Source organism: Melopsittacus undulatus, chromosome 2, assembly GCF_012275295.1.
Source record: "Melopsittacus undulatus isolate bMelUnd1 chromosome 2, bMelUnd1.mat.Z, whole genome shotgun sequence".
Taxonomy (NCBI): domain Eukaryota; kingdom Metazoa; phylum Chordata; class Aves; order Psittaciformes; family Psittaculidae; genus Melopsittacus; species Melopsittacus undulatus.
The window spans coordinates 102,806,328-102,818,368 of record NC_047528.1 but is presented as its reverse complement, the minus strand read 5'-3'; the positions used below and the strand labels follow the sequence as shown (position 1 = coordinate 102,818,368).

Below are 12,041 nucleotides of genomic sequence, written 5' to 3'. Positions count from 1 at the left end.
GGGGATCTTCAGCCAGAGGAAACAGTTATCCTAAGTCCTGCTTACCATAGTCAGAGCAAGTTCTTATTCCCTTGGTTTGGCCCTAGTTCTAGAAAAGAGAAAAAGGGAAAAGGGTTGCAATACTTACTGTGAATGTGTGGAAATCCCTTGAAGAGATTATACAGAAGTATGACAGGTAGAACACCTCTGTTCTTACTGGAGAACTTTCAGCAAAGATTGAATTCTGATGAAGCAAAACAAAGACGTAGCAAAAGAGGTTGGTAGATACAAGGCAGGACTATGAAGTAGTAAATGGAGAGGGGAAAGGCCACAAAAGCAGGATGATGAGATTAAAAGCTGAGAGGAAGAACTAGTTGTGTGACTGGGGAAATGGGACTGAGGACATGGGAGAGGGCTTAGGGGATACAAGACAAATAAGAGTCATATTGCACAGTGATAGGGCAAGCAAAGAGAAGTGAGATATAGAAGAGAGCATGTAGGCTTCTCTTTTATTACTTCCATAAAGTTGGAGTGAAAAGATTGTCAAAGCAAAAGGATACCTATTTCAAAGACAAACCTAACTTAATGTTAGGGGCAGGAAGCAGGTGGCCATTTATGCGTAATTTTTCCTTTCCAAACCTAGCAATAAGAGTGTTTTCCGTTAAAACAAAAACAACGCTTTGGATGACTTCCCATGGCTTGTAGTACATACACAGTCTCTTCTTAAATAAGGAGACTGTGTATGTACCAAGCATCAGCCACTGTCCTGACACAATATTAAATTTGCCTGAAACCCTCTTACAATGGTCAATTGTTAACTTGGATCTTGCTACACTCCTCCTATGACAAGGTTCACATTTCTAATGGCAAAAGTAAAGACAGGAAGATATTAACATGGTGTCAATTATGCAGTTGAATTTTACTTTTAGTTTAAAGGTTACGGTTTATTCTACCTAACAGGCTGCTTCTAGTCAAAGTAAAACAAGAATGCTCCCTCTACTCTTCAGGGGGATTGTTAAAAAAAATCATTATCTTAACACATTCTAGCTCCCCATGCATCCTTTCTCAGTGCTTGCTTGTGATGGGAATCGTTTGTTGTGTTTTGCAGGTCCAGCTTCTGAACCTTCATCTTCTTCCTGCTCTCTCCTTCGCTCTGATTTCTCTGCCATTCTCTTATGAGGCTTGCTTTTTTTCAAATGCAAGCTTTCTCTTTCTCTTCTCTCCTTCACACCTTCAGGTTGCTAAAAGACAGGGAAAAAATACCAGGGAATTACAAGCAATTTCAACATGAACAAAATAAAAATCATTATTTTATTTCACCACTAATGTATAATGAAATATTTCAGTCACCCACGTCAGCAAAATCATCTTTAACATGATGGGTTCAAATTCAAGCTCCCAGCAAGTTACCCCTAAACTCAGGAAGAGGTAACATGCTCTTGGTTATGCTCTACGTTTGGTAGGAGGGTCACCTGAGCAGAGGACTTGAAGGGGAGAACGGACAAGAAGAAAAAAAGGAAGAGCTTTGAGATTTCAGCCCAGAACCATTGTTTCTGTCCTTTAACACGATCCATCTTTATGTGCCTGAAGGCTATACAGTGCTAGCTGCAAAGATCTCATTGTAAACAAGTGCTGAAGGTCATGAAGTGTCCTCCAAGCCAGGTTTGTAAGAAAAAAGCAATCTGGAGGGAAGGAGATAAAATGGGATTACCTTTCCCCAGCTTTTCCCTTACCAGTGAGGTCATGGTGAATGAATTGCACCTACAGATCCTTGAAAGCAAAAAAATGCTCCCTTTGGAGATAAAAGCTTAAGACCACTCCCAAATTTCCTTTCAGATCTCTTAACACCTATTGCTCAGTTCTTCAAGATTCTTAAGTCCTTCACATCTTCCAGATGTCAATGATGACTGAGGGAGTTACAATAATTTGGTCTACTTAAAAGGTAAATTAAAATACTGTCCAGCACACCTCACTGCAGATTACAGAAGGATACCAGAATCCATGTTTTGAACTGGAACTGAAGATGTATTTACACTCACTGTATCTATTGTACAGTTATTACACACTCATAGACTTTCTAGCCATAGGCACTTAAATGATAAATTATAAGCTAGGCAACCACTGGTGAGGGTTGGCATATGAGGCAATGTGAGTTCCAAATGAAATAAATTCTGAGTAGTTCCTAAAGGGGAAAAATAAGATTAGAGAATGAACTTCAGATCTTAACAATGGCATAACAGAGTTGTCATCACCATAATTCTGCATATTTTTAGAGGACTGGTCATGCAACAACTGTAATTGTGGGACTGATCATGTAATGATGCTGCTTATTGAAGAGAGGTTTTTATTCTCTCTTATTGCTGAACAAAAGATCTGTGAAGAAAGCTGAAAATTGCTCTCCTGTGCAAACTATCAGCGTCAACAAGCTGAAAAAAAATATTTCCTTTTGTTGTTATTTGGTGCTAATGTCAAGTGTTATTCAAGTACAGCTTTTTCAATAGGGTGACTGAATTTGATAGTGTTCTTCTGAAACATGAAAGTAATTTAAGTTTAATACTCTTCATTCCATTGTATGATACACCGGATATATCATAGTACTAAAAATGTGTTAAAGTGTCATAGACAAAAGGCTCTTATTGGCTACTTCATCAACACAAACCATGTAGAATATGACTTTCTCAGGACAGAATGATGGAGAGAAGGATGAAATGTGGGAAGAATCCCCTGATGGCTGCATGCTCTTACATGTTCATATGTGTGTTCATATATAAATATGTTCAACTACTTATAGCAATGGCTGCTGCTGCAGCTGTATGGTGACACCAATGAAAGCAAATGGATGGAGTCCCAAAGGGTAAAAGAGAAGCCTCTCAAACATCACTTACAGATAACACTGTATTTGGTTAAACCAGGTAGACAGTAGTGAGAAAGAGAGCTAGGTCTTTGGCAAAAGTGAAGAAAAACTGGGTTTATATTGTCACGTTTTAGGGACATAGCTGTAGAAACCCCTGAAAATATTGCCACAGCCAATGTGGGGGTCACTTTTTTAAGAGAAAACTTTTTTAGTTAGTTTAGATGATAACACCACATCAGGAATTCTCATGCAAATGACACTACCACTTTAAACATGTTTGCTCTACTGTAATTTGAGAAATTATAATTCAAGTTTATCACTGCTCTTCCTCCAAGAAAGCCATAGGAATTACACCAGGGATAAAGGTGTCCCACTTGTTATTTAGTTGGTTTTTTTTTTAGTTCTGAAATGATCTTAAGTTGGTTGTTACCTACCAAAGAAACTGAGCGTTTGCTTTTGAGATGCAACTGTTTTTCAAAGGACTCTGCAAATCCCTGGATGGAGTTTGATCTTGTCTCTGGGCATGAGTTATCTCCTGAAGGTGTTCTGCTTGCCTTCATGTGGCAGTGGCATTTGACGTCCTGGTCATCTTGAAATTCCTTGGAGCCCTTGAGATGGCCTGAAGATGAACCTTTGGTAGAAGCATGAAATCGTGTTGTGTGGAGGGAGGAAAGCCTGGCCTGAAAAACAAGAGGTCTGTTTTGATTATTGAATAATAAAACAGAGCACACAGGGCAGATTCTTTTTGCCACCAAGTAATCTTCAAACAATGGTGCAGAATGAAGGAGCTTTCCTAGACTTCTGTATCTTTCCTTTTTAAAGAGAATCCCACTGCCAAGATCTTGTTTTCCAGAGGCAGCAGCAGAGTTTCCTTTTATTCCTGTTTTTGAGTATCTAAGTTTTGGCATCCAAATGAACACTTCAAAAGTAAAATGTGCTGGGTTCTTTTAGTGCCCACTGACACTGAAAGAAACCAGGACCCTTCATGATCTCAGAAACTCAGGTCTTACATCTGGCAGCAGGTTCTAGGCAGGACTCTCAGAAACCAAAGATCCAGTGTTTTGTTGCCAAATTAGCCTGATTCAGGGTCTGACCCGTAGATGCTCTGGTTCTTATCAAATGCTTGAGTTCATTTGAGTGTGAAAGTGACCATTTCTAGCCCAGTTGTGTCAAATCAAATTTTCAGCATGGCCTATAGGCAGACAAGATGCTTTATTGTGCAGGTCTGAATGTTCTGATGGTTTCTTGGGCACATTTGTCCTGAACTGGTGAGGGAGCACCTTTAGAGCACTGAGGGATACATCCCAACCACAGAAATAGTAGAAAAGAGACTTCCTGTGATTACACTTGTAGGGCTAAAGTGAGGAAGGAGTAGATAGTTGTTTAGTTTCCATGTGGTTCAATTTTCCTTGTCCTGACATGCAGATAAAAACTATTGATCTGCATCAGCTATGTTTAATTGAATGTCTGTAAAGGAGATTAAACTGCTACGGAACTGCTGTGTCCTGTGGAGTCATGTATTGGGAGGTTTAGAAATAGACCTGTAGAAGAAGTGCATGAGAAGGCCACCACATAGTGCCAGGCATGCTCCAAACCCTACAAGCTTTTGATGCTTTTTTGGGTGAGTAGTTGACCACTGATAAGATGCAGGTACTGAAAATTGTGGGACAGAGGTGGGAGGTATCAAAACTGAGGCCCCCACAGGTGTCAGGTTAGGGAACTCCAGGCAATTAGCTGCTGCATACACGTTTGAAGGCATATATGTTTTGTATAAGCCTGGTGCTAAGTTGCCAGCTACTGAGTAACCCTGAGAAGCTCTGCTGGCTTCAAGGGACCTGTGATTGTTTATAACAACTAAAGGTCTGTCCCATAGATCCTGAAATGCTTTCTAAGGAAACCCAGGAGAAAACCTGACACTCGCAGCAGGGTATTAGGGGAAGCTTGTTTGGGATTGGGTGTTTTTTTGTTTTATTTTTTAACAAACAACAGTGTAAAAGTAAACCATCTTGATATAGGGGCCACATGAATCTACAAACCTTGGACTGCAAAGGACCTGAAACATCTCCTGTACACACTTCCATTTACTCTGGTCCAGCTGCTATTATAAGTTTACCAGCATAACAGGGACCTATGCAGCCTTTCTTTGGATAGTAAGGCTGCGCATTCATATGCCTGTGACTACATCACATTAGACAGGCTTGATGAGAGGTGCTAGAAATAGTAAATCTTACACCTGACAGAAACACTGAATACCAAAGGGTTTTCAGATCATACAGTACAGGTTCAATTTCTTTTCCAGATATAAGCTTACTTCAGTAACTAGTATTATGGACTGCGTCCAAGAGTACCAGTAATGATTTCTGCCATACTATTTTTACTTTGGTTTCAAAGCAATCAATACAGCTGTAATTTCTGTAAGGTCATATTGTATTGTTATTTTAAAAAGCATCTAAGCAATTGCATTGTGCTTGAGGGGCAGCAGGACACATGCCATGTCAAGTTCAACAGGCTAAATGTCTTCTGTGTCATTTTAGTGCCATCAACAAATACTGTTTCCTGGAAATAAGAATTGTTTCTCCCTAAAAATCACTGCTATTTGTTCCTAGAGTGTTTGAGGAAAGAAAAGATAAAACCAGGAGGACAACTGAAATGGGGGATGGTATTTTGTCAATTCTGTTTTTGCAGTATTTGTGTTTTATTTTACTAAGACGTTGCTTTTTAATATCCCTTCACAGATAGACTTATAGTTAAGCTCTTAACAAAAAGACTGCAGTTCACATACTGACATGGAAGCAATGGTCCAGAAAAGACACAGGTCTTCCTCTGATCTGCCTTAGTGGACTAAGGGTAAAGCTACACATACAGATCTATGCAGTCACATTACTGTGGTTGTGCTTCCTCTCACAGTGCCTTTGCTTGATACATACCACAATAGCTAGGAGGACAGCATGCTTGTGCATGTCAGCATGTTGCTGTCTTACAGATACAGCCCTACAGAGGACTAGGGCCTTAACACAGCTGCTCAAGCATGAGCATTGCATAGCTTATAACTAGCACAGTACAGTAATCTTAATCAAGACTGTGTGGAGAGCTGAGTCATAAAATGAAACTCAGGGATGAAGCAGGTGTGGCAGTGACTTTATGTAAAATCCATCTGGGTTTCTTCCTGTTCCTTGGATTTAATACATGCATTTGATATGTGTATTTGGTGCCAAATTAATTGCCTAGTAACATTGTAAATAGGAGCTGCTAAAGACTGCTTTAATCTATGCTTCCCATCTCAGCAGCTGCTGGAAACAGAGATTACCTCTGTGTCTGCACATTCTGGTGTCCACCCACTGCTGCTGTCCACCCTTGCCAAAAGTCTCCAAACCCCAGTGTCTGTTCCTGGTCTTGCCTTAGCAGCTGCCCTGTGCCTATATCTGGTGCCTCTTTGCAAACCCCCTTGGTTTCTGGCACCTAGGGTCAGACCTTGACTAGTTCTTAAACTGGAGAAGTGGGGAGGAGGTGAAACAAGAAAAAAAGCATAGGAAGGAAGAACGGTGACTGCTCCTTTATATCAAAATCAGTAATTTTTGCCGGTGGTCATGTGCTAGTTTTGGCAGCGATAGAGTTAATTTTCTTCATACTAACTAATATGGGGCTGTGTTTTGGATTTATGCTGGAAACAGTGTTGATCACACAGCAGTGTTTTAGTTACTGCTGAGCAGTGCTTGCACAGAGTGAAGGCCTTTACTGCCTCTCACCCCACCAGTGAGTATCTGGGGGTGCACAAGAAGTTGTGAGGGGACACAGCTGGGACAGCTGACCCCAAATGACCACAGGGGTATTCCAGACCATATGGTGTCATGCTGAGCATGTAAAGCTGGGGGAAGAAGAAAGACTGGGGGGACCTTGAGAGTGATGGTGCTTGTCTTCCCAAGTCACCATTATGTGTGATGGAGCCCTGCTTTCCTGGAGCTGAACCTTCCTGCTGTTCCTTCCCATGGCTGAACACCAGCCTGCCATGGGAAATGGTGAATGGATTCCTGTTTTGCATACAGCTTTTGCTTTACCTTTTAAACTGTCTTTATCTCAACCCATAAGTTTTCTCACTTTTACTTTTCCAGTTCTTTCCCCCATCCCACCCAGGCTGTGTGGTGCCCAGTTGCTGGATGGGGTTAAACAATGTCAACTGGGAAAGCCAGAAATACCAACTGTATTCTCAGTCACTCTCTTTAATACCCTCTTTTTCTGCTTGAGCCTTTGTGTAAAGGCCAGTCATGCTGGGTGTATCTACTTCCACAACAGCTAATCTTTTGCTAAGTGCCCATCTAAACCACACAAAAGGTATATAAACAAAATACTTCATTAAATTGATGTCAATATAATTTCCTATTCTCGTTCCCAGTTTCTATTGGAGGCAAGATAATTGCTCCTGTCTTTTGGTCTTGATTTGAGGACTTGCACAGCTGTCAGTAAAGAAAATTAATCTTCACTGTGTCTGCACCAGTGTTTATTGGTAGCTGAATTTTACACAATGACCTCAGTACTTTTGGATATTTTGGAATATCTGACATACAGGTGCTGTCCCACAGCTTCCTTTCTTTCCAAGAAGCTTATAGCTAAGCATATATTCCTAAAAAATGTTTTGGCCTAGGCTCCAGCTGATCTGTAGTTATGATATGGTGATAAAAGTTCTGTCTGACTTCGGTTTAAAACATATGCTTAAATCAAACTTCAACAGCAGACAGTTGTTCTGTTCCCTCTTTCAACTGTCTCTTATTAGTTTTTCTCCTGTGAGCAGCAATATCTACTTGAAGGTGAATACATTTATAGGGCTGTAAAGCTCTTATCAGTTCTCCTTTGCCTCCTACCTTTTCCACACAACAAATTGTCCGGGATTTAAGAAACTGTCCTGAACCAAAATGATGGAGGATAACTAAAATGTGTGAAGCAAAGTCATAGCTGGAGACTTCAAAAAGGGTGTCACAGTTAATGCTGCATGCACAGTGTCTAAAGTTTGCCAGAGGAACAAGCTAACTAAAGGAGATGGAAACACATGACTTAGTTCTCCCCAGGCAGTTTTCTCATTCAGTGTTGGCCCACAGCAACATGTACAACTCTGACCCTTTTCAGGGAAGTGGAGTTGAAAGTTTTAGCCTGTCTTGCCAGTGACCCAGTGAAGGATAAATATAATTTTGTGTTTCCTTCTGTAAAATGAGAATGACAACAGCAAAAGGATTTTCCAAAGCTCATCTTAGTAATGTTTGTGAGTTATACTGGGATATTGGGCAAAAATAATTAAAAGTATTGTTAATTTGGGAGTTATTCTACAAAGCTTTATCCATATTATGGGGAGGTCTATCATAATAAGATGCCACAGAAGTTTAACATTGTGTTTGAGGTGAGAGCAGTGGCTTGAATGTCTTTCTACAGCACAGGAAAAGCTATAAAGACCAACATACCAGTCTGAGGCTGAAAGTGATTTCCAGCATTATGCAAAACCGCCTTTTATGCTATACTGCTAGCATTTTGCTATGTAATACCAAAGCACTCCTGGTGCAGATGCAGTTCATGTGGGCAGGACTGCACTGTTGCTGATGCACCATATACCAGCCCTGGATAGGAGTCAAAATGTGCTGGCAGTGCTGCTTTGGCAGTACCATTGTATCTGCACAAGGAACTGCCAACAGCTCTGTCAGTCAGAACCTGCTGAGTTGATTTTCATCCAGACAGCACTTATTTACAATGTTGAGACAGAAAGGGTATAATGTGATCTGCTGTGGATATACTGACTTACGGAAGAGATTCATTCTTACCTCAGTTATTATTCCTCATGATTAATAGCACTGTTCTGATAAAATGCAGAAAATATTTAACTAACACTACTGTGTTTTGAATCTTACAGTAGTTATAATTTGTAATAGCTTTGTAAAAAAATACACATCCAGGTGCAATAGCAATAGCAAGTTTTTGCTCTTAACAAGGAGATGCTCTTTCTGAATGTATTTCTAAGGAATTACTAGTGCCTAATTGTCTAACTTCTACATTTGGTTTAAGACAACATGTTTTAGTGCTCTTTACTACCAACTAGTCAGAGATTTCCAATTTAAAAAAATTCATGTCAAACTTTATCATAAAATCCCTAAAGAATGTTTCCCTTCTCATTCCTCCGGTCAGTTTCTGACGCTGAGAAAATAAGTAGCTGAAATTTATATCTCATGTATAATACTACTGGAACAAGACAAGTTTGTGTGGAGCATTAATGTAAAGGTAAGACATAATCAAGTGTACAGGATAACTTTAGCTTGTTGAACAATTTTTCTGTCAGCTAACTTAATCCAGGTCTAGGTATGGATTCAGGGATGCAGTTATAGCAAAGTATTTGAATAGCTATTAGCTAAGTATATAAACAGCTTTTGAACAAACAGAAGAAAAGAACATGCTTCAAACGAAATATATGTGTACACATGCAAACACACACATACAAATATATACAAAGATGTGTTCAGAAGCTTGCCAAATGGAAAATGATTTGCAGTACATTCTTACACTTCAGTCTGTATTGGGAACTAAGGAAATCATGTATGTGTCAATCTCTGAAGGACAAATTTAAAATACAGTAAAATTAAATAAAAAAGAAACACTAATAAACCTGTTTTCAGGCATTCAGATGGAACCTATCAGCAAAGCTTTAGCTCAGAGTCTGTATTGCAGTTTGTGACCAAGGTGAAATACAACTGTAAATAACAAATGTGGCTGATCAGTCCAAAACTAATGAATGAAGATTACCTCTCCAGACTGCCTATGAATTCAAAGAGTGGGAAGATGGCTTTGGTCTGTTTGGTTTCTCTTAGCCAGATTTTTTTTAAATAAAAAATCTCACAGCTTAGAACATGGCAGATCCAGTGGAGGAGTGATTGCAAGATGAAAATACAGCATGGGAGAAAAAAGAAGTTTGGAAAAGTTTAACTGTTTTTCCCTAGTACAATAACATTTGCTTTGTTGCAGCCATAACAGCTTAAGTATATAAGTGAACAATTGTTTGAAATGAAACATAGTATGTTTGATAAGCCAACAGATGTAGTTGGAAAAAAAAGAGGTTTGGACAATCTAAATATTTTTTTAGAGCTGAAATAAAAGCAATAGTCTTCAATAAAGAGCAGCCTGTGAACAGCTGTTTTTAGTTTAACTTCATTTTGATAATCAGTTAGGTAGTTGTGAGTTGCCTTAAAAACCTGCTTGTGCTTGTGAACTCTGCCCCTTTCCCAGATATTTTGGTTGTTTAAGAATAAAGAATGTGCTCCTACCTTAGAATTGTCCTTCACAGTATAATAAGCTTTCTTATGTGTTGTATCCTTATTTCCTGAGTCAGATGTTTAAAAAGAGAAAGGACCACCTTCTCTGGTTTAAATTACACCTGCAAACAGCTAAATCCAGGGAGTAAAGCATACAACTTCCTGGGGGCAGCTTAGTTGCAGAATTAGGTTCAAGATTTAAGAACACATATGGGGTTATACAGCTTTATAAATGAGAACAGACTCATTAAAGACAACATTCATGTGTTCCAGTTGCCAAAATGCTTTTACCTCTGCCGTGCCATGCTGAGCAGACAGAACAAGACTGGGATACATAGTTAGGCAGTTATTACACCCTTCTCACATTTCTGGTTCTGTCATCACTTATCTTGGAGTTTGCCAGTTTTCTTGTATTCCAAAGGTGCTGAAGGCCTGACCCTGGCAGGCAGCTAAGTTCAAAATGCAACTAGCTGCCACCAGCAGGAACTGAACTTACTTGGCAAGGTGTATCATACTCATTCTCATGACTCTCTAGAGCCAGGCTCCAGGGGATGGCACTTATATCTATACATAAGCCACACACACACAGAGAAAACTGCTCACACTCTTACCGGAAGGGAGGCTCTTCTTTCACTAAAGAGTCGAGTCTGATGTTTCTTGTGGCCTCTACCCTCTTTGTCATTATCATCGATCAAGTTGTGGCCCCAGAAGCTGCTCATCCATTTTGCAAAGGAAATATCATCATCCTCTTCATATTCCATGTACAGGTGTTCCAAACTTGGTGGGGATTCTCCCAACCTGTCTGGGAAAAGCAAGGTCAAATGCTGCCACCAAGCCAATAACCTCACACTGTTATGTCAAAAAGAAGAAATAGAGATGCAATTGCAACCAGTTTTTCTGCACACCATCCCGCAAAAGCCCAACCCACTGCAGCCCTTGGCACTGTTTAAACATTAAGTCAATCTTTTCTCATCTCTTTTCAATGAGGTTTCTTTTAACATTTCCATTACAGTGATGTCCAATTTGACACTGCCACAGGGGGCTGGTGGGAAGGGAAATGTGTTGTCTGCTCTCTGTGTGTTGTTGTTGAGTGCTGTCAATACCAATGGATAATTGCCTGCAGTTACATGCCTGGGAGGTGTGTACATGAACCCAAAGTTGGCTTGTGATTTTGAGAAGCAGAACTGATATATTGAATGGTGGCCAGAAATGGACAAAGCTATCTAGTGCTGTGGGAGAAGGACAAATGGCCCATTCTTTCCATGCCCCCCTCTCTCTTGACTTCTGTTGTTTCTGCTCTTTCTTTGGTATTCAGAAAATGTGGTCTGTCTAGGTAGAAGAAAGACCCCCTGAAGAAACTGAATGATCATTTTGGGGTTATGGCAGCCAACATGAACTTGTATCATCTGCTTTTCACTGCCATACTAGAGTTATGGGAGACACTGCCTCACTTGAGGCACACAGTAAAAATTAATCTGATTTCTCCTCACCAGCCATGGATGTAAGCCATATAGACCCTGTCTATACCACAAAACAGAATAGGGCTGGGGACTGTTTCCTGAGACCAAGTGGCTAGACTGGTCACATCTACTCTACATGGCACTTGTGCTGTGGGTCTCCTTGAGGCTGTATGTACGGCACTGTGGTTGTAACACTTTGTTGTAATTTTTGTGTCCTTTTTTTATTTCAAAATGTCTGATATAGCAAAAAAAAAAAAAACCACAAAAATCCACCTCTGTTGTGGCCAACAAAACAGTTGATTGTATAGTATGAAACTGAGATATGTGTTACATGCCTTGGCACATGGCAGAAGGAAAAGGAGGAGGACTTTGAGGCTGTAGAGCCTGTTGGGATAGTGTTGAAAGACTGCACAGGAGGAAGAGACCCAAATCTAAGTTCTTACTGGAAGCAGTCCTTGGTTTGTGCTA

At 40.1% G+C, this 12,041-nt stretch overlaps 1 protein-coding gene across 1 annotated transcript; it reads right to left on the bottom strand.

Moving 5' to 3' along the window:
* Positions 1–1,022: 1,022 nt before the first annotated feature.
* LNP1 (leukemia NUP98 fusion partner 1) lies at positions 1,023–10,874 on the bottom strand. Its single transcript, XM_005151760.2, has 3 exons — positions 10,725–10,874; positions 3,268–3,513; positions 1,023–1,220 (listed from the first exon to the last, which is right to left on the bottom strand). Exons 1-3 carry the CDS (start codon positions 10,872–10,874, stop codon positions 1,023–1,025), a joined length of 594 nt encoding a protein of 197 aa, XP_005151817.2.
* Positions 10,875–12,041: the final 1,167 nt, after the last annotated feature.

Excerpts from the sequence above, each read along its gene's own strand:
- LNP1 (XM_005151760.2), bottom strand. The coding sequence starts at position 10,874 with ATGGAATATGAAGAGGATGATGATATTTCCTTTGCAAAATGGATGAGC. Across the intron at positions 3,514-10,724 it reads AAAGAAGAGCCTCCCTTCCG|GCCAGGCTTTCCTCCCTCCA; the intron begins GTAAGAGTGTGA and ends CTTGTTTTTCAG. Across the intron at positions 1,221-3,267 it reads GCAAACGCTCAGTTTCTTTG|CAACCTGAAGGTGTGAAGGA; the intron begins GTAGGTAACAAC and ends CCTGTCTTTTAG.